Source organism: Doryrhamphus excisus, linkage group LG13, assembly GCF_037039965.1.
Source record: "Doryrhamphus excisus strain RoL-2023G ecotype Guam linkage group LG13, RoL_Dexc_Guam_v1.1, whole genome shotgun sequence".
NCBI classification, from domain to species: domain Eukaryota; kingdom Metazoa; phylum Chordata; class Actinopteri; order Syngnathiformes; family Syngnathidae; genus Doryrhamphus; species Doryrhamphus excisus.
Window position 1 is genome coordinate 20,488,921 of NC_136369.1, and position 23,614 is coordinate 20,512,534.

The window sequence follows — 23,614 nt, forward strand, 5'->3', positions numbered from 1 at the left end:
GAATGCCAATAAGGCCTCGCCATGAGCGAGAGGCTACGCTCTCGCATTTAGGTCAAAGCAGCTATTAGTAGCGTCTTCTGGGTCAAAAGCTTTGGCTAAAAATACCACGCATATCTCACGTCTTTTAAAGAGAAAGCACCCACTTCACCCACGCGCTAATGGCAAGCCAGAGACATCGCACCGACCTGATAGCCATTTATACACGTTCTCATTCCACTGACAGCTCGCGGAACTTGATACCTTCTCAATCAACAAACGCCATGAGGACACATCACATCTAATTACACATGAAGCGACAGAGGTCACGCGACGCCCCCGGTCGTCAGATGGCTAAATGACTTCTTTGTCAGGACGTCTAAATGGAGGGAGGTCAAAACCAGTTGGCTCTTCCTCCATTAGGAAAGACGGTGTTGTGACTTATCCGTCGGACTCTGCGGTGTCGGATGTTCAAACCATAAGCACAATTCACAGCTTTCACTGGAAGCTAATCGATGGCCAGCGATTCCTCGCTCCTCTGAGCCAGGAGGTATCTGTTTCCCCTCAGCCAGCGTTAAGTGTGCGGGGGCATTCCACCTCTGACAGGCCAATACACCCCAGGGACCCTGATCGGAGATGGTGAGGGCCCGTCACGCATCTGGAGCTCATCTCCAGGGGCCGACGAGCCATTGCATCTCCACTGGACGGTCAAACGGTCAAAAGATACCAAGACCTTGAAAGAAGCACCAAAACAATACAAAGCACATGCTTGGAAAGAACCCAATAGCGTGTAGCGTAACTCATCCGTAAGAGCCTTGGTACCCCTCATTTATTTATGTCTTTATTTGAAGTCTTCCTCCGGCCTCTAATGTTCAGATCTGTAACGTGATCTGTGACACCACTATGCTATTATGCTATAAATGCTATTTTTAGGATGTCGGGAGTGCCGTTAAATAGAGTTTGGTTCAGTTGGTTGGCCGCCCATCCATCTTCTTGCGCTTATCTGAGGTCGGGTCACGGGGGCAGCAGCCTAAAGTAGCGAAGGCCAGACTTCCCTCGCTCCGGCTACTTCATCCAGCTCCTCCCGATGGAGGCCGGTTGCGAGACTGGCTCTCCAACATGTTCCCGGTCTTCCCCGAGGCCTTCTACCAGTCCGATGCACCATGACTACACTTCCTCAGAGAGGGGGGGGGGGGTCTGGGAAGGCACCCTGCCCAGATCCCAAAGCCAACTCCATCTGGCTCCTCTCAATGCGGTTCCAGTCGGGGTTTGCTTCTCACCTTAAGTCTAAGGAAGAGCCCAGCTACACTGCGGCCGCTTGTGCCCGTCCTGATCCCGCCCTTTCGGTTATTCGCCAAAGCTAACAGCCGTCGGTGAAGGTAGGAACGTAGCAGGCAGCTGGTACGCTCCGTCTCGGCCACAATGGACCAAGAGTCCTTTTCAATGCAGACGCCGCACCAATCACCTGTCCATCTTGCATTCCGTCCTTCCCTTAATATAAGGGACAATTTTCAGGAAAATGTTTTTTTGAATGTTTTGTTCAAGAATATATGCTTCTTTGGAAAAAAAAACGAGGCTTAAGCACGCAGACCTCACAGCTAGGGAGCCCCGGGTTCAATCCCACCCTCGGCCATCTCTGTGTGGAGTTTGCACTCCAGTTTCCTCCGACATTCCAAAAACATCAAAGGTGAATTGGCGACTCCAAATTGATTCGGTTGAGCTGGTTTCATAATTATACATTTTGAGTGTTAAGTTGGTGTGTGATGAGTTTAGTGCTCTTTGTAAGAACACTGACACATTCCAAAAACATGCTAGGTTAATTGGCCACTCCAAATTGTCCATAGGTATGAATGTGAGTGGGAATGGTTGTTTGTCAAAATGTGCCCTGTGATTGGCTGGCCACCAGTCCAGGGTGTACCCCGCCTCTCGTCCAAAGTAGGCTGGGATAGGCTCCAGGACGCCTGCGACTCTCGTGAGGATAAGCGGTATAGAAAATGGATGGAAAAAAACAACACAAAGCAGAATTAAACATTTTCCAGTAAATTGTCCCTTATAACCCCGTTTTACGGTATGGCTTTTTTTTAAAACCCCATATGCGTTTTTAAATACCTGTGTCCACTTATGTAGGTATGTGGCCTCTATTCCCTAAAAAGGACGCAGGGTTTAAAAGGTAGACGAGAGTAGCTGTGTTTCCCCCGCCATCTAAAATAAGAAGTATTTAAATGTCAACGAGTGCCTTAAAGTGAGATCACAAAGCGGACAAGAGCAACAGTCCTTCCCAGGTTTTTCTTTAGTGACAGATCAGATTAAGCGCTTTGTCCAGCCACCCCTTATGCATGAGTTGTTTTTAGAAAGAAATGACATTTGGCAGGCAAATTAGTATGCGTAGTCAAAGTAGGTTTTTAACATAAACAGCCCCAAGATACAGAATGAAAGGTGCCTATTTAACTGACCTGCGCTCACCAACAAAAGCCAGCCTCGCGACCACTTGTGGAGATCTTTGCATAGTCTTGCTAGCTGCACAAGTGCAGATGTAGGTTTTGGCTTGCGAATGTTAATAAATGTCAGGAACCCAAACATTATGTCAAGAATTTGAGGCATGACTCTACAAAGAGTCGCATTTTTGCGGTTTTCAGTCACTTAGCCGCTGTGAATCATGTAGGGTTTATGTGTGGAGTAACGGTGCCATTAAAGTGACAATTCCTGTCCTGTGGTTAGCCTGCGGTTGCGCTACATTTTAAAAGAAAAGAAAAGATCTTTGGTGCCAAAAAGATTCCAAGGAAAATCTTCCGGCATCCAATGAATTATCTAAGCATTTTAATGATATTTATTCGAGGCAGGAAAAAGCCTGGGATGTCTTGTCAGGACCAGATGGCGGACTAATCAGCGGGGGCTGATGGCCACCCTCGAACCTGCCAATCAAAATTAGCAAAGCGCATTATGCATTAATATGATAATGTTTCAAACAAGACGCACAAATTCCCGAAATGGCATTCCATACCTGCTGCCGACCACCATATTCCATATGTTGACATATTTAGGCATACAATGTGTCAGTGGAATGCAAAAATACACTAATCCAAATTCAACAAAAAAAACCTTCAACTGTATTATGGAAAGCAGGAAGTGAACAAATGTAAGAGTTAGTGATTGTAAAAGTACCAGATGGAGGGGTAGGATTTAATAAGCTTTGCTTCTTCCTACTCCTTTTGGACATGTGGAACTGGGAACTGATTATGGGATGCACTCAATTGGAATCTGATGCATGTTCAAATGAAATTAAACCATTACCATTATCATTACCATAACATACCGCCTATTGTTAATAATTCCATCCCTGCTCGGCTCATTGATGATTTATTAACACGGCCTTTTCATATTATTGACCGTGGTGGACATGGCTGACAGTGCGAATAACCAGCTCAGCTTTCTCTTTTAGACTTGAATTATTTCCACTTTTGGCAAGGAGTACCTACACCTGGGGTATGATGTAGTAATCCAGAGGCAGCTAATTCATTCACGTAACAGGACACACCCATTCCGCTTAGAAAGCCCGCTATTAAACCCCCCCCCAAAGACCTCCTACGAGGTTTCAAGCATGTAGTAACAGTAATACGAAGGACACGGTGGGCCAGTACTTGACTGGGTCGACGCTGACGCAGTGTCGATGTCATGTTACAAAAGGTTTTTTTTTTGTGAAGCCCAACTTTATAATACTAAAGTCTGAAGTACAGACGGACAAGCGTGAACGCAGGCTGAAACGGCGTGCCGATTGTTTTTGTTTCTGGTGATAATTGCGCTCCGGAGGGAGCATGCGGCGTTGGAAGAGCCTCGGAGGTAAAATGTGTGAGTGTTGGAAGCTGATCTGTGGATACATCCCTTTTAGTGTAATGTGACATTTCCTGGGCTGCAGCCAGCAAGCTCCCCACCCCTCCTCCTCCTCCTCCTCCTCCTCCTCCTCTCGACATCATCTTCCTTCCTCCTCCTCCTCCGAACAAGCACACGATTACGCCCAAGACTTGGCAAACACCCGGGCCACACGCTACACTATAAACATGGGATTTTGGCAAGCAGGATAATGAGTGTGCAGCCTGAACGAGTGAAGGGTGGGTGGGTTTGTGGAGGGGGGGCTCCCCGGCGCACCTCTTTACTCCTCGTGGCTTGGAGCCAGTTCCTAGTCAGCTGCTGTGTTTACCCTCGGGCCTTGACACGGTGGCCCAGTTAGCACCTAGCAGGCCCCCCGACGCCAGGCTGGAAGCCAGCCAAGGCAGTAGCAACACCAAAGAAAATCCCCAACAGGAGATAACTCTGTCGACTTGACTCTTGAATAACCCCGAAACCACAGGAAATCAAAACCGCATTTACTGGGTAACTGTACAAGCCCGAGGCGAGAACACTTGAACGTGGATTCGACGTCTGAGGTCACTTCCTGCTCCGCTCAGGGTGCGAGAACACGAGAAGCTAAAATGAAACGAGCCGCATCTCCTCTTCCTCCTTGCAAATTGTGCATGACAGCCACGGCGTTTTGGTGAGGAGCAGACCAAATGATGCGGCCGACCTTTCCTCTAGAATCCAAATTGAGCCATCGTTGGGCTTTCAAGCGTCATAAAATCACGCCACTCTTTGGTTTCAAAACAGGTTCTTTCCAAAAATGAATGGCGGTGGTGTGTAACGCAGGGAACAAGCAACGTTTCATTTACTAAATGAAAGCATTCTTCCTCTGATTGGGAAGCAGCATAACATTAGAGCCCTGCAGACACGATATAGCACCCCAATAGTCACTTTTACACAGTAACTTTTTTTTTCCCCATCACATTGTTATATAAGAGACGGCTGCCGCTAGCATAGTTAGCCTCTCCAATTTACTTATTGGTAATGGTAATGGTTTTATTTCATTTGAACATGCATCAGATTCCAATTGAGTGCATCCCATAATCAGTTCCCAGTTCCACATGTCCAAAAGGAGTAGGAAGAAGCAAAGCTTATTAAATCCTACCCCTCCATCTGGTACTTTTACAATCACTAACTGTTACATTTGTTCACTTCCTGCTTTCCTAATATAATTTAATAATAATTTTTTTTGTTTTTTTTATTTTTAAAAAATTAATTAAATAAAATAAAAATAATTAATTATTTAAAATTAATCAAGTAAATTTATTTATTTATTTATTGTCCCGTACGGAAGTACTGGGTGATATGAGCATCCAATGCCATAATGGGTACCATAGTGCGTGTCAATATAGTGATATATATAGCACATCATGACTGGTTCAAGACTCTTCATCCTTGTATTTAGCAAACATCAACTGCTTGTATTGTTTCTTGAATTGGCTCATCGTTGTGCATTGTTTGATTTCCTTACTCAATCCATTCCATAGTTTGATTCCACATACTGAAATGCTATGGCTAGCATAACGTAGTCCTAGCATAGAAGTGTTTCAAATGTACTTCTTCCCTGAGATCATATTTGTCCTCTCTTGTAGAGAAGTATTGGATGACATTTTTAGCTCATTGCTTATTTTTAGCCTTATGCATTATTTTAGCTGTTTGAAGATGAACTATATCAGCAAGTTGAAGTATTTGTCATTTTACAAATAAGGAGTTAGTATGTTCTCTGTAGGCGGCAATATGAATTATCCTTACTGACCTTTTTTGCAGTACATTTAGCCAGTGAAGATTGCTTTTATAGTTATTAGCCCATATTTCCGCAAAATAAGTAAGATATGGATTATAATAATATATTATGCCGAACTACAGCAAAGATGAAAGAAATGTCTTTTTTGGGGGCTTGTGGTCACTTATGGTAGTATTATATTAGTTATTCTAAACTTAGTGTTTCAATTGGAGAGCGGAAGAACAACAACAAAGTCAAAAAATTACCACTTCCACACAGAATGAGAGGAGAACCTTTTTTTTTTCAGTCTCCATGCAAGGTCTCAGAACATAACTGATGCCTAGCGACCAGAACACTACATCTAACATTTCTTTTTTTTCTTTTTTGGACGACTAACAACAGGCCACGGTCAATCATAAAAACAGCAATCATTTATTAATTACTTCTTGGAAAAACAGCAAAACGGTGCCGGGGCCATAGTCGAACGGTAATATATAACAGACGTCTGTACAGTATAGATGACATACGCAGCAAAACTTTAACTTCACTGCTTTTGCAATGCAAATAAAACCCAAACCTTCATACACTGGAGCCAAGGTCACAGTGGTCTGTAATGCATGTGTACACTATACTATACCTTACGTCGATACTATACCATACGTCTGTACTATACCATACGTCTGTACTATACCATACGTCTGTACTATACCATACGTCTGCCTACATAAACCTGAAGTAGACTTTGGTCAACTCGGCATGCTGCAGCGCCGCTGTCGGGTGCGCTTGTTTCGCCGAGCGACATACATACAAACATTCTTCTTCTCGCCGTTTGCCTCCGTTAAAGAGCAGGTGTTGAGATATGTCGAGTGGGCGGGGATATAAACAACCAATAGACGCTTACGCTTCGGGGAGGAGGGGGAGGTGGAGGGGGGGGTCGTCTTGCGGTTTTTGTTGGCCACTGATCAAATTACAGCAGGCAACAGTGGCTCAGTTTCCATTAGAGGCAAGGAAGTTAATCCTCCGGGGTCGATTTAGGGATGGGGGAGGGGCAGCAAAAAAAAAGAGCAACAACCAATGGACACACGCCGTTTGCATTTAATGAGGTAACTTTTTTTTTGTCTTACAATTCGGTTAAAATGAAATTTGAAACACTTCTATGCTAGGACTACGTTATGCTAGCCCAGGGGTCAGCAACCTGCGGCTCCAGAGCCGCATGTGGCTCTTCAGCCTCTTTATTGTGGCTCCCTTTGCGATTCTTGAATATTTTTAACACCCGAGTGGGGAAAATGCACGTCTTTTGTAATGAGTTTTAAAAAATCCAACTTTGTCTGAGACCATGAATGCATCCTGAGTGAGTTCTGACTGCTATCCAGTTCAGTACATGAAGAAAAACAAGTAATACTTACCTACAAATCTAAAAAATAAATTCGAGATAATTTAAAAACAGCGGCATGGGAACTTGTTTTTACGTTTACAGTAGTTTACACATACATTTATGTAAGTTTATCTCCAAAACTAGCAAGAGTACTCCAACTCGTCTTTTCTTATCTGAACTACTTTGATACCCCCAAATTCCCTCAATGTTGTTTTAAACATAATATATGTTTTGCGGCTCCAGGCTATTTTTCTTCAGTGGGCATTGGGTAAAATGGCTCTTTTCATAGTAAAGGTTGCCGACCCCTGTGCTAGCCATAGCATTTCAGTATGTGGAATCAAACTATGGAATGGATTGAGTAAGGAAATCAAACAATGCACAACGATGAGCCAATTCAAGAAACAATACAAGCAGTTGATGTTTGCTAAATACAAGGATGAAGAGTCTTGAACCAGTCATGATGTGCTATATATATCACTATATTGACACGCACTATGGTACCCATTATGGCATTGGATGCTCATATCACCCAGTACTTCCGTACGGGACAAAAAATAAATAAATTAGCTTGATTAATTTTAATTAATTAATTATTTTTATTTTATTTTATTTATTTTTTAAAAATAAAAAAACAAAAAAATGTATTATTAAATTATATTAGGAAAGCAGGAAGTGAACAAATGTAACAGTTAGTGATTGTAAAAGTACCAGATGGAGGGGTAGGATTTAATAAGCTTTGCTTCTTCCTACTCCTTTTGGACATGTGGAACTGGGAACTGATTATGGGATGCACTCAATTGGAATCTGATGCATGTTCAAATGAAATTAAACCATTACCATTACCATTACCAAAATGGACAGACGCGTGGTTTCCTCAGCGACGGCATGCAATGATGTCACAGGTGAAGTGAAAACCCGCTGAGAGGAAACACTTTTGCAAGGCAAAAATCCGCTAAAAGCATCCGTCGGGTATGTGAACGTGAGAAACGAGAATGAAAAGTTAACAGTGACCCGCCCAAAAAAGTATATGATGCAAAAAGAAAAGCTTGAAGCGAGGCGTTGGGCAAACATCCACACACAATGCAAATCAAGCAGCAGGTACACACACACAACCAAAACCACCAAGGAAGCCAGCAGCTGTGCACACCATCGTTACTGTCTCCGCCGCGTCTAGTGCCATCATGGGAAGGAGAATGGGAACATGAACGACAGCAGGAAATGAACCAACGGGATTTTAATCTAATTAGTTATCGTAACCTGATTTGTAGGGCAAATTTGAACATTAATGTGATGGAGGGGGTTTTGGGTTACTATTTAAAAAGTTTTCATCTAATATAAAGTTTTATACATTCTCATTTTTGGCACAAAAAAACAGCATATGTTCATATTTCAAACGATGTGAAATAGCTAGGTCATGAATTTTGCTATTTATTCCCTATTTAATTATTTCAAAATTAGCCGTACGTCATGATTTATTTCTCAAAGAAAGACAATTACGATGTAACGGGTAATTGAATGAATTGACTTTTCTATGCATTCATTTATTCCATTGGTTACGTATTTATTTCATTTTGCCACAAATGAAATCCAATTCCAACTACGTCTAATTCTTCCAACTTTTCCGTCGTTACTGCAACCTTTCCTTGGCGATTGGCTGTGTGACACCAGTTCAGCAACAGGTGGTAAATAAAATATGGGTGTTTATAGTATATCCAGGTACCGGTTCTATGGTACTATATGCATATGTTACAAATGTATTACATTGCAGGTGGAGGTGTGACAGTGCGTCACTACACCACAGAGATCATAATGATAATGTAGCGTCCTCCTGTGTGCAGGCAGCAGATGTGTCCTTGGGGATGGGCAAATTGTAAAAAAAAAAAAAAAAAAAGCCCCCCACAACCACCACCCTTTGGCTTCTTTCTTTTACGACCCCTGCAACACTGGAAGGGGGGGATAAATTGAAAGATCACCAATCAGGGGCTGACTGGACTATAACACGGGCCAGCAGCCAACCAGCCCCCCCCCCATGTCTCTTGTTGGGAGCCCCCCGGTGGGAATGTTCACTGTTTGAAGAGTTAACTCTTTAATTCCGTCTGGAATGTTTCCTCTGGGTGGGGCAGTGTGGTGTGCCGAGCCAGACCACTAACCCTGCTCCTCCTCCTTCCACGGCACCCCCCCCCCCCCACCCTTCATCTCCCTACTAAATTCAATACCTCTATTTCTGGCCCGGGGAGGGGCAGGCCTTCTACACTTAGGTGTTAAGAGCAGGTCAGCACAAAATAAGGCATGGTCCGTGATTGCTCCCAACACACTCATTCAGATAAATGAGAGTATGGGAGGCTGGGGGGGGGGTCATTTACCACCCACGATGACATTTTCACCTTATTTTTCATAGATGTCAGGTGTCCACAGCGACATACCCAAACTCAGAGGAGACTCAGGTTAAAATGCTGATGCAGTTCAGCGGAACCTAGGAGGTCCGACACGATCCCTTCCATCTACGATGTTGGCTCACTACTGTGTATTATGTAGAACAACTATATTAATTTAATCGTTATCAAAGACGTATTCATACGTTTTTTTTTTTTAAACAGACCCCTAGCTCCCACAGACATATTTGTACCTCTTTCGGGGTTTTGCATGCAAATGAGGTTTCGTATCGAAAGGAAATTTTAAACGCACAAGTTGCAAAAGTGAAAATTGTAAATAGTTCATGGTGCTAGGTTTGCAATTTTCATTTTTATTTCCATTATTTATTTTCAATGATGTTGTTTTATCATTTCGGCTAAATTTGTGGCAAAGTGAAAGTGGTCTTGTCACAAAACTTGAGAACTCATATTTGGCTGAAACTCGCCTATGCTATTCTACTGCTGATTACTAAAGAACAAAAAAGGTCAAAAATACTTTTTTCGTTCTTATACCTTCTTTTGGTATGTACCATGTCTATGTAGTCCGAGGACACAATATTCTGCGTGTCTTGAAAAATCTGTCAAAAATCATCAAAACTAGCCGATACGCAGCGGGACGCGGCTTTGGAAAAATGTCTGAGATTTAATGAGTCGAGAGGAAGACGACATTGGAAACATCAAGTGGTAAGGTTAGAAGAACAAAATAACATCAAGAGAATAATAGAAAATTCCATTAGAATAGAAAATAAAAAAATAAATAAAGAAGAAAATAAAGATGTCACACTGCACAAATACAAACAAATTTCCGTGGATGCTAATGTTACTTGCATCGGTAGCCTAGCGCAGGGAATGAATGTGAAACATCATACTACTTCCTTAAAGCGGCAGAATCATTTATCGACCGCTTACGCAATCATCATAATAAATGACATTTAACGATCAAATATAGGCCGTGTCTACTGGAAACTGGACTAGCCAAATAGAATTAAAGACCGAGGCTAATTGGTGCAGCTCTGAAGAGTCGGCGTCCTGATAGAAACTGAAGTGCGGCCATTAGGGCTCCGGCGGCTATAAAGCACAAAGAAACGTTCACACAAAAATGGCAATAAAAATAAAAGCACAATTTGGAGATCAGTGGCCTCCATTCAGAGGAAGTGGGCCACTATTAAGGCAAAGTGAGGGTCGTGCACCAGCCAGGACAAACCCAAATATGGCAAAATAAAAAATCCCGCAACCCCCACCCCCGATGTGAAGAAAGCTAATACGGTAAACCAACAAAGACCACTCAGTCATCTCCATACACATTAAGTCTTCACAGTGAACTTTCCACCCTGTTACTCTCCAATGTTAGTGGAGGAGGGGGCGGAGCCAAAACCTGCAGTGACAAACAATGGCGGCTGACGAGCGCCAACGGCCGCACTGAACTCCAACCTGCTCGGAGGGCGGCTGACGAGAATAAATCCGTGCCGCGAGTCCGTGAGTCAAGCTGGTTGAGCCGCCGTGACGCGGCGCTTTTGTCATCTTCATGCAGGATGCCATCACTCTTTTTTAAAAAATAACAGAATATGCAACTACCCCGCAGACCTGGCAACCTTGAAGAAATGTAAGTATATTGTAAGTATACTACAGTATAGTATAAGCAGTAATGGAGTGCCCCCTGCATAACACCCCTAAAGTCAAACATTTTTTCCAACTTTTTCTTTGACTTTGCTGCAACATCGGCGGTTTTCATATAAAAGAACAAACCTAAAACAAAAACAATATACCCAGATAGACCAGAGTGTCATGAGTATTTTGTTGTTTTCATGCAAAATAACTTCTTTTTACACTTACAAGTCTTTTTTCAGCTTGACAGTTCATAATGTTAAAACATTAATGTTCATACAATTCCAAAGCTTTACCGTGGAATGGGACAATGCTATATGGAATATCGCTAAGAAAGATTCCTGCTTTCTTAGCAGTAATTGCAGCAGCCATTTACACTGCAGGATAAATGAGCACTTCCTGTACAGGCGCCCCTCATTTATCCAAGGTAACTGGTTCCAGACCCGACCCCCAGAAGGGAATGTACGTAAAGCAGGCTTCCAATATTAATAAACAGAATATTTTCATAGTTAGAGTATAAAAAAACCTGTTTAAATATGATTAGAGTCCTGTAGATATGAAATAGCACCCCCAAGTGCCAGGTGTATAATGTATTGTTTATATGGAGTATCGGTATCTGTGCCATAAGAAGGTTATGGTGTGAAAATGACCGAATACATGTTGTGTTTTGTAAAGTACATGTACTTGTACTGCGTCCTGCCGTGATCGTGACGTCAGTGGACAAATGGCTGACATTTACATCACAAGGCTCGTGTAGATTATGTTTTATTCAGCAAGTCAGTTTACGGTGCAAGGCGTTTTGATTTCTGTCGACGCCACAGCTTTTGGTCTCAGTAAACGCCAAAGGGGGGGGGGGACATGCTGTAAAACACGTCTAGATGCTTTTCCTTTCTCCTCTTTGTACGAGTCCTGGTAATGCGGGCCAACAGCCAGTCTCCTGGTGTCGCTGTCATCAGGCGTATTTGTCACATGTTGGGCGGCGTCGCAACAGAGGATTGATGCGCCAGGATGGTTCCATGGCACATTCCGCTGTCAAAATAAAACCTCCGGGCCATCTGTCCAAGACCCGGCGTTCATCATGAATGAACCATGAACCGCGCCAAACGTTCCGGCCTCTAAAAGCTCACGCGCAATCTTTTCTATCGATCTCCCCCGGCTGCAGCTGTGCAGCTCTCCACTTCCTGGCTGATGTGTTGCTGGGGCGACAGCTAAATTATGCAACAGCAGACGAGGAGCGAGGGATGGCGAGGGATGGGCAGCTGCGGCGCTGCTGGCGGCGTGGTAGCGCGAGAACACAATATTCTGTGTGCCTTGAAATAAATCAGTCCAAACCACCAAAAAGGGCCGGCTTTTGAAAAAAATGTCTGGGATTGAATAAGACGATATTTTTATATGTCAATGTCATCTTTAGAGGGATTAGTTAAGGCTTCTTGTCAAGAAACAGAGGATGAATACAAATACTGCGTACATTCTTCATGCTGCTTTTGTCCAATTTTCCACCCGTCCCGGGGGTCTATGTTTTGGCACAGAATGCTACCTGGCACTTTTGTGACACAAAATACACAATATAAAAAATAAACAATATAAACAACCCAAGTATTAACAAATCGACTATTTTACCCAGAGTTATATACAAATACAGTTTGCAGATAATATGAAATGAGATGAAATATATGAGCAGTCTATACACTATGAGATCTTGCTAGTGAGCTAATACGAGGCATTATAGAAATACTTCATTCATTCATTTTCTACCGCTTTCCCTCACGAGGGTCGCGGGGGTGCTGGAGCCTATCCCAGCTGTCTTGGGGCGAGAGGCAGGGTACACCCTGGACTGGTGGCCAGCCAATCCCAGGGCACATATAGACAAACAACCATTCACACTCACATTCATACCTATGGACAATTTGGAGTGGCTAATTAACCTAGCATGTTTTTGGAATGTGGGAGGAAACCGGAGTACCCGGAGAAATACTTCACTTAGAACTTAATATATTGCACAGTGGATGGAGTCTGGAGTAACTATAAGTGTTGCACAGATGTACATAGTGGTGTACAAGTCTATTGGGAGCAGTGCTGGTTGTCAAGTCAAGTCAAGTCTATTTGTATAGCCCTTAATCACCAAAGAGCCTGAAGGGGCTTAACAAGCACAGTACAGTCAGCAAGTACAGTCAGATATCAGATATAAATGATAAAAATATGCTCTACGACAGATTACGGTGATGCAAACTGGCCGTACGGGCTGCAAATAACAGGAGGAAGAGTTGAACGCCAAGTAGCAAACGTGACATGGTGGCAGGGAAGGGATGATGGAGTTCAACCATGAGGAATTAACAGGAACCATCCACACAAAAACAACATAGTTAGCGCCGGGAAGGGAGGCCCCTGCCAGCCACCTGTAGCACAAATGTCAGCATCAATGCACGGGAGCGTCCCCCCCCCCAACCACCCCCAATCTCTGCTGTGCAGGCACGATTAAAACTGCATTAATCACAGAGGGATTATCACAGGCTCTGTGTGTGTGTGTGTGTGTGTGTGTGTGTGGAGAGATGGGGTGGGGTGGAATACAGGGGTCACGCAGCCCATGTCCCACGGCGGCTGGGGGCCAAAGTGCTGAGGCTGGCCTGCTGCACGCCCCCGTGTGCTCCCTCCACGCGACGCCATTGTCCCCCTCCCCTTGTTTGGCAATTATTTACTGGGCTGTTTAGGACACTGGCCATACATCACTCGCACACAAAAAAACCACAGTGGCGACCCGTCTCTGTCCCCCCCACCCTCCTCCATCTGTCATATACATAAAAAATCCTCGCTAGTGGTGTAAACCCAAGAACCCATGGAAAATATGTATTTAAACAATAAGGGGGGCGACGCCATTCATCCTGGTTCTGTGCCTTGCTCAGGTTTAAGGACAGGTTGGGTCCACTAAGTGTATAAAACGCAGTAATATAGTGGAAACAACCCATCTGTGGGGAGTCTGTGGACCAACACCAACCTGACTACTGTCAGGTTACACCTGCACAGCGACTTCCTGTTCAGGCCAAAGTAAGCTTGGCTGGATTCTACCACGGCAACCAACAAAATGTATTTTTTAGTCAAGATCGTTAGCCCGCAAAATCATGAATTTGCATGTTTGAAAGCTTAATATGGGAGAAAGTCAGGGTTTTGCAAGTTCAAGTCAAGTCGGGTCGAGACAAGTCCGAAGGCATAGGCTTACAAACCAAGAGTGCTAACAAATACATTGCCATGTTACCAACGTAACACTATTACATTTGACAATTAATGCATTTTGAGTCCGCACGGTGGATGAGTGGTTAGCACGCAGGCCACACAGCTGAGTTCGATTCCACCCTCGGCCATCTATGTGCGGTACTCCGGCTTCCTCCCACATTCCAAAAACATGCTAGGTTAATTGGCGGTTCCAAATTGTCCATAGGTATGAATGTGAGTGTGAATGGTTGTTTGGCTATATGTGCCCTGTGATTGGCTGGCCACCAGTCCAGGGTGGACCCCGCCTCTCGCGCCAAGATGGCTGGGATAGGCTCCAGCACCCCCGCGACCCTCGTGAGGATAAGCGGTAGAAAATGAATGAATGCATTTTGAATGGTGTGGTTTTTGAAAAGGGACCAGTGTGACAAAAGTCGGTCAAATAAAAAACCAAAAGAGTGCAGACGTAGCGTTCAGGATTTAGTCAGTACAAAGACACGTAATCCACGCCCTCCTTGTTTGTTCTGAAACCTGACTGAATGTTAACAGAAGCTTTCAATGAGGCAGATTCCGTCACGGACAATCACATGATTTGAATCGTTTGAACGGAGACATATTTTGCTCAACACGCACGTCCAGGGTCCACCCTGGACTGGTGGCCAGCCAATCCCAGGGCACATATAGACAAACAACCATTCACACTCACATTCATACCTATGGACAATTTGGAGTGGCCAATTAATCTAGCATCTTTTTGGAATGTGTTAGTGTTCTGACAAAGAACACTAAACTCATCACACACCAACTTAACACTCAAAAGGTATAATTATGAAACCGGCTCAACCGAATCACTTTGGAGTCGCCAATTCACCTTGGATGTTTTCGGAATGTGGGAGGAAACCGGAGTGCAAACTCCACACAGAGATGGCCGAGGGTGGGATTGAACCCGGGTCTCCTAGCTGTGAGGTCTGCGCGCTAACCACTCGTCCGCCGTGCAGCCCCAGGAAGGCCAAGCGTTCCCAAACAGGAGAGGGTTTTCAAGTTCCGGTTCCTCCTTGGTACCATCGCTAGCCAAAGGCCGCTACACTTCCTGCCCTTTTTAAATGGTTGTCCGCCGCAGCGTTGTCTCCTGTGGAAGGCAAACGCTCCTCCCGAAGCCACTTCGACCCAACCAGGGTGGCCGGAGAGTGGGGCGGTGGGATGTTAAGTGCACGGGACTCCTTAGCAACATGAAATGCTGCCTGGGCCTTTCAGTGCCTTGCTCTCTTGGAGGAGTCGTCTCTTGTCGCTGCTTTTAGAACATAATAAATGAGCTCTCGCCATTATTAAAGGGGAGGTGGGCAGGTATTTGCGGCATTTGCCAGGCTCATCTCTGGCCTCTCAAAAAGACAATGACATCAAAAATAAATAAATAACAGGAAAAAAAGGAAAAGACGCCCCCACCCCCCGGCATCCACTCCACTGTCGTCCTCCCCCCTGCAGCAGTGCAACCTGAAACTGCCTGAAGAGATGAGCCGCCATTAAATACTGCAGAGCTGACATAATGACAGGAAAGATAAAAGAGAGGAAACAAAAAAAAAAAATAAAAGAGCCAGACCAATTCTAGTCCCCTACCCCCCCAGGCTTGTTGGACCGCCCCCCTCCTAATAAAAGACATCGGGCCACTGATAGGGGCACCAGCCGGCTATAACTTTGCTTTGCTGTGATCTTCTGTTCTGACAACAGCCGCACAAAAGCCAGGTCAGCTTACAGAATAATATAACTCACCAGGACAATAAAGTGGCCTCTGACGCACACTTTCGTCACACACTTCACACACAGGCACGCTGCATAGCTTTCAGAACAAAACAATTATGGAAATGTAAATCTTTTGCATAATACTGATACAAAACCAGAAGCAAAATGACACCAAGGATAGCACTGACACTTTAAGGGGGGAAAAGTGTGCATTATTTACTGAAAAATGAACAAAAATGTCAAATTACGCATTTAGAGATTGTAAGAAAAGTAAAAAGTGTTTTATTCTTTTATCTTTCATCAGAAGTTGAGGTGTGTTAACATGAAATTGCCAATTATTCATCTTCCTCCTTTAATCTGTATTTGCGGCTAATGTGAGGGACCTTTATACGTGTTAAAAAATAAAGCTAAAAGCTTAAATAATAAAAAAACAAAAATTGAAAATGCTGGATTGGAAACTTGATCTGCAGTTTAAGGTCATTTAAGCAAAATGTCTACGTATCAATCTGCATGTTAGCAAAAGCAAAAAAAAAAATCATAAATAAGCAACTTCAACATGCATCATTCAATGTGCGTCATCCAGGTCACGTATGTTGACAACAGAAATGAAGGGAAATGTCAAAATGTTAACTTTATTGTGGTAACTTTATTGATACCGGCGCCACACTCAAAATGTTGAAATAATCCTCTTCCTCCTTCTTTATCCGCACCCGCGCCAAATCTAAAAGGAAGTTAACCAAATGGTCCCGATACCACACCTAAAATGGTAACCAACGCCAAAAAAAATACAACGTAAACTCCTGGAATGGCAACTTCAGTTACAGTTCAGGGTACTTTCTTTGGACTTTTCTGACCTGTAAATGTAGTTAGCATGTTGTGTTCTGGTGTTCAATCATGCCAGGGTTTCAGATGGAGGTCTGTGCGTTTGGAAGTGACCCCCTGAGAGAAGTTTGGGATGGCCAACACCGGATCCCTGTGACATCACAGTGAGCCTGACGTCCTTATATGGGTGTGTAAAATTAAATAAAAAAACAACCTTAAACTAGTATATTAGGAAAGCAGGAAGTGAACAAATGTAACAGTTAGTGATTGTAAAAGTACCAGATGGAGGGGTAGGATTTAGTAAGCTTTGCTTCTTCCTACTCCTTTTGGACATGTGGAACTGGGAACTGATTATGGGATGCACTCAATCGGAACCTGATGCATGTTCAAATGAAATTAAACCATTACCATTACCATTACCATTACCATTACCATTACAAGTCAATAAGCATAGTGAGTCCTTTTAAGGAAAATGCCTAAGTATCAATCTCTAAATGTTGAACGTGAAAAAGAATAATAATAATAATGTAGCAATTTTATCTTCACAAGAATTTAAGATATGTTGACAACAAAAAAGAAGGGAAATGTCAAAATTTATTTAGACCTGAGCCAAAATCTGAGCCGGACTATGATGACAATAATGAAGGAAAATGTTGAAATATTCCTCTTCCTCCCTCTTTATCTGCATTTGTGTAAAGGTGATTTATTTTTTGTATCGATAAAGTATCGAACCGACTTTAGTGTATCGTTGCACCCCTGCTAAGTACCCATCTAAAAGCATCAATGACATGACAATATTTTCTGCGGAGCATTGTGTAAATAAACCCGACGCACATTTTTTGGGAGAATCGTGATCTAACATTGATGTTCACCTTTGACCCGTGCACAGTTTTTTTTGGAAGCGAGCTGTTGCATAACGCTGCTACACAACAAACTGTGACTGAAAGAAATGTACCCCACTTGGCAGAGGTAACACGACCAGGACTGCTCGGCAACGTCATCGCCGCGTGTCCTTGATGCCAAATTTAGCCTTTGGCAGCAGCGTCCCAAAGACTTGGCCTTTAAATATAGCGTATAATAATACAAGCCAGACACGAGACCTGAGCGAGTCCTGCACCACTACTACTACTACTACTACTACTACTGCTGCTGCTGCTGCTGCTGCTAATACTACTACTACCGCCACCACGCTGCACCACATGGAGCTCGGCCCTCATCCAAGTTAGCATTCCAGCCAGCGTTCTGTAACATTGTGCTGAGGCAATATTTATCTTGAAGGGAAAGTGCACTTGGCACACAGCCCAAACTCTACTGGGGGTTGGGGGGCGGTGGGGGGGGTCAGAGTCGGAAAAGGAGTAGCGCTCGGAGCGGAACGAGCTGCTACTGTGCTACCTTCCCACCCAAAATCCTCACGTTGACCCGGGCCAACCGCCCACAGCGGGCCCCGTCTGCTGACTTGACTACCAGGATCCCAGCCAAACCTGAGCCCGAGCCAAGCGCCGAGAGGGAGACACACGCACGCACACGCACACACACACACACACACACAAGCCTGGCCCACTGCCAGCACTCACTTAAGCAGCTTTCCCCCCCACAAAAGCCAATTGTGGGTCAAAGCTACACACACTTTGGGAAGTGCCTCCGCTGTGATGAGCAACCCGAAAAAAAAAAGGCCCAACAATTGAACGTCACGTGACGTCAGCCCGGCGGCGGCGGCGGCGCTCACGTCACTGCAACTTCTGCAGAGCTGCACCTCCCAGCACGACTAATAGAGAACGTGCAAACATGCCATTAGTGTGTGAGATGACACCCCCCCCCATGCTAAGAGTGGGGGGGGGGGGGTCGAACTGAAGTGTGAAATCAAACAAAACGCCCGAGTTCGCTAGAAGATGTTTTAATTGGCAGCCATGTGTTACCTCGGTGCGTTGAAAAAAAAGAAAAAGACATAACTTCATACACACGTGGTGAAAGAACATTCCCAATTGGGAAGTTTTTTCCCCCAAAACAAAGAAAAGTTATTTTACTTGTGTGCAGTGGAACCTTGGTTTTCATAATTTCTCACCTTTTTGATGCAATTGCTGGCACTTGCAACTTTCTTTGGCCCCATGGCGGGTTATTTGACAGTCAGTTATTTTATTTAAATGCACAGCAACGCATCGGGCGCTTTAGCTTGGGTACGCCATTTTGCAGAATGATACAGTACGGGGCAAACAGACTACAGTTATACCTCGCTGATCGCCGTTAATTGGTAACCAAAGAAAATTGGAAACCAAAAACCTACCACTTCCACACAGAATGGGAGAAATGTTCAATCTATGGCCGACTTGATGCGGTGTGAAGGTAATGTAATGTCATGTCATGTTATGTGTGTCATCACTGACCGGAATACTACACACGACTTGGCTTTCAATATTGTTGGACTGGTAATGGGCCATAGTAAACCACAAAGCAGCGATCATTCATGAATTGAGTTCTGAAACGCTGCGAGACGTAGCAAAGTTGTAGAAAAAGCAAAATTTGGGCAAAACTTTTGAATAAATTTTCAAGGAGACAGCAACAAGATTATTAACACCAAAGCTGAACGCCCTGTTGGCAACAGAAGGCATGACGTCAAAGAATGAGTACTTTTGGTTTATTTTAGTTTAGTGTTATTGCACAGTGGTTAGCTTCCTTCTGCACTGAACGTGTGAGCGCTAAGAATATTTAAAATGCTTTTAAAAGAAACCTCATTCAGGTGTGGACTTTAGTGTGAAAGGCATACAGACAGGAAGTGATGTCATGGAAAGGAAACTGACCTGTCTGAAGTGGTCGTCAAAGCTCCAGTCAGCCTGCCCATTTGGGGAGGTCGCAGGGTGAGCGCCCGCAGGTGACAGGCCCTCGTCGGGTTCCTGCTTGACTCTGATGGGCGGGGACGCCGCCCTCTGGGGGGCCGACGCGGCGAAGCTGCCATAGGGGCGGGCCTGCTGGATGCGGGCAGCGCTCTGCTGCAACGCCAGCGTCTGCTTGCGGAGGAACTCCAGGCCGCTTGCGCCGCCCTCTTCCTCGTCGCTGCGCTCGTCGCCGTCCATCATCTCGTTGTCGTCCTCCTCGTCGGCGGAATCTCGACCCCTGTCCTCGTCGTCCTCCTTCTCAGAGTCCACGCTGCTCTGGTTGGACATGCGAGGAGGCAGCCCGCCGCCGGGCACCGCACCGACCAGGCCCTTGCCCATGAAGTTGGCCCCGGAAGCCCGGGCGGCTGCCAGGATGGCCTGCTGGGCGGCCACCTGCTGAGCGTACATGATGTGGGCCTCACGCAGCTTCCTCTCCTTGCGCTCCATTTCCAGTCGGGCCTGCTGCTGCCGCTGGAGCTGCTCCATCACCGCCTCCAGCTTCATCCCCCCCGTAGAGGTACTCTGTGGAAAGGCTACACCGGGCTCCTGAGACATGCTGGGCTGCGGGGCGGGGGGGACATGAACATGTTATCAAATAGCTTATTCATGGGGATAAACTGAAGCACATGAGCGGCACCGGCCTCGTTTTGGCATTTGTGCAACATTAATCCCATTCATACACTTGAGTTTATTCACGCCGCTGCAAGCAAAAGGTCATTTTTCACACGTTGTCGGTTCATTCTCGCATTCTTCACTGGAAGTTTTATTTAGCAAAGTTACATTTTCTGGAACAATTCGCGTTTTCGAACTGACTTTTACAGCGGCGACATGGCGGCGTTCTTATGTTGCCCGGCGTTTAACTGCATCTTGAGGCAAAATGCAGTGCACTGCACGGTCGCGACCAGCAGAGGCGCTGTTGATTCATTGTTTGCTAGTTTGCCAGAAAAGAAGAACATGACATGAGCCGTGGAAAGTTGAACTACATACCAGCTCGTCAATCAAGGCAATCAAGTCTAAGTTACATCCCTCTACACTGAGAACTCATAAATAAAACTAACTCGATTACTGTGCTTTAATCCACAAGGAGCAAAAGCGCATTCAAAATGGGAGTATTTTCCCGAAATATACTTAGCTTAGTTAGCTGTAGTGTTTTTCTAATGTGCACACACAAAAAGAGGATGTGTCAGGGGGAAACTAGCTCCACAAGTATTCGCCAACTCGTGTAACCTGATTTCTTTTTTTTTTACCGAATTTGGTGCACATTTTAATCGGCAATCATTGCAGAAAGGCTGCTGAACGTACGCGTTGCAATCGAGTGCTCTCTCCGCATCAAAAATCGGTGACTGGAGTTAATATTTCACTCGCAGCCTTGCTAAAGACTCAACTGTAGTCCCAATAGTCACGGATGTGCCGGCTAATGTAGCTTATGGTGGGAGATACAGCTAATTACACCTCAAGGAACGAGCGTCAAAACTGTCAAAATGGTTCAAACGCCTTCCTCGACATGTGTGGATATATGATTTTAAACGATTTTAATGACGCTCCACAAGGTCATAAGACACAAGTAACGTTTAAATGAGCTTTTAGCGACTTTCCCCCCCACCTCCTTTCTTTTATCATACACACACTGAGGTCGTGCGCGCTATAATTCCGTCGAAAGATTACGAAAAAATGTTTTTTTTTTAAATCCGCGTTGAGTTTGTTTTAAACGCATTTTAAAAGAAAGTAGGGGGGGCGAAGGAAGGTAGGAAGGAGTACTCACCATTTGTGCCTTACTAGTGCCTGAGTTGTCCACCATGCCTCCTTGTTGCCTCGCTGCTGGCACTCGTTCAAAACTCACTTGTAAACACACGCGCGCGCACGCCTCCAGGCGTGGACGCGCACGTCCGGGGGAGGCGGAAGGGGGGGAGGGAGGCTTTCAAAGCCAGGCACGACAAGCCCTTCTTAGATTTTTAAACCGTTATTTCCCTCGTCGGTTTTTCACCCAGGCTCAACCCACGGACGGATTTTTCCTCAAAAGTCTTATTTTTGAACTTGGTAGTAGTTTTTCGGTAACTCCAATCGCAAGCGTTGCTTCCTCCCTTTCCAACTGACACCCCCCACACGGCGTGCTAGCAAGCCCGAGACCCGCCCCAGTCCTCGGCAACAAGTCCCACCGTTCCGATCCTCGCTTATTTCATCGCCGTTTGTCGTCACATACTCAAGAATGGAGGTGCGACGTTAACGGGTAATCGGGCAAGGTGGCCAGCTGGGTTCAAAGACACTCGGAAATTATTGTACCAATGTGGTACAGTTTGTTTTGCTAATTACAACGCTTGTTCGTCAAATAAGTGTTAGCATAGAATTAAAGTACACCAAACGACACTCCTTAGATATCGTTAGAAAAGCAAACAGTGCCAATTCAGATTTGTAATCATGTGAATAATTGCATAGAGAGGCTCGCCACAGTTCTGCACTGCCCCCTGGTGGTGGTATGGAAAAACATACCGGATGAATAAATCCTGAGCAGAGGCCTTAACTGTTGTTTTGTATTTAATGTCAGTGCATGGCTATGTATTGCTCTCATTCTGTAAAATAAAGTTTGTTCCGTCAAAGATCCTCTATACAAGAGTGGCACTCTTGTGCTGTTATTAGGATCTACTGCACATTTGTTTGGGGAGGAAACACACACAAATGTGCAGTATAACTATTTACTAATGTAAACAAATAAACTTCAAAGTGTGAACCATCATAAAATATTGTCTTTATTATAATGCTCAGTAACGGATGAGTGGCTTGTCCATCAGTTGCATAGCACAGGTTGACGTGAGTGTACTTGCTACTGGCCACCGGTGTGCTGAAAGTGCAACACAACACACATTGTGGAGTTTTAAAATGAGTGCACTTTTAGCATTTTCAAAGAAAAAATAAATCCTGCATTGATAGTCAATTACCTCCAATGCACGCACACACACTTTCAAGCATTAAAGGTCATTTTCTCTCCCACCGACAATGGGGTGGTTTACGCCGCAAGAGGACAAATATTAGTGCGGTCTGAAAGTAAGTATTCATTTGAGGGTCAAAACCACTCATTGTTGGAAAACAAATACATTTTCAGGTGTTTCTATATTCCACAAACGTAAACGTCCTCAGAGAGTCAGTAATAGTAATTCATTGATACAGTCTTAACCCAGACTGGAGCTTAATGCGGGAATGGGAATGTTTGGAAAACAAAGTAAAGATTCAGTATATTCAAGAGGTGATTGTGTGGGGAAACAAACAAAAAGTATAAACAGATTCTTTCAATCTCTTAAGGTTACAAATAAATAACTACTACAGCATCGACGGTCACATTCCTGACGCAACATGGCTTCTTTTCTGGCGTGATGTGAAACGCTGGAGGATTTTGCCGTGGAGTTCAATTGAGGTGTCGAAATATTTCACCGCAGACAACTATTCACTTGCAAAAGTAATTTACTACATAGAGTAGGTTTTGACTGAGATCTGTAGTGTTTCTTTTGAAACTTGACGCACTTATGTGCCTCTACTTAAAGTAGCGTTGTGTTTCTCAAGTCACGTTTAACCTTACACCCCCCGTCCCCTTCTGGTGGATCAAGACAGACAAGTATTAGGGCCACGCTGAGGAGAAAACTGTTCAAAGCGTAGAGGTCAAGTACAAGTATGACAAAAAATAATGTCATGTTCTGAAATATGAGAATCAAGTCATAGAGTCTGAGCGTAAGGATAATGATACAATAACGATACAAACATCGTACTGTCTGAAGTCCTCATATTTTGGAAATTCAAGTCAAATTGTTAGAATGAATAGAAATATTTTGAGAATAATGTCTATTAATACAGAAACATTTGTATCATTTGGGTCAAGACCCGACCGTGATAGGTGAATGTCCGCCAAGTAGGATTCAATATGAATAAATGGAATATTTTACCCAATAGAAAAGAGGCCATCTTAGACCTAGACTAAACTAGACCTAAACAACACTCAGAACACAGACCTCCG

General features: G+C 44.4%; 1 protein-coding gene across 1 annotated transcript in view; it reads right to left on the reverse strand.

Moving 5' to 3' along the window:
• Positions 1-21,888, reverse strand: part of LOC131139777 (AT-rich interactive domain-containing protein 3B) — a 74,381-nt gene extending 52,493 nt beyond the window's left edge. The window contains exons 1-2 of the mRNA XM_058089663.2: positions 21,377-21,888; positions 19,540-20,175 (exon numbers count right to left, since the gene is read on the reverse strand). Of these exons, the coding sequence (XP_057945646.2) occupies positions 19,540-20,175; positions 21,377-21,412 (672 nt within the window). The 5' untranslated portion in view covers positions 21,413-21,888. The remainder of the gene's footprint in view (positions 1-19,539; positions 20,176-21,376) is intronic.
• Between the last annotated feature and the right edge of the window lie 1,726 nt (positions 21,889-23,614).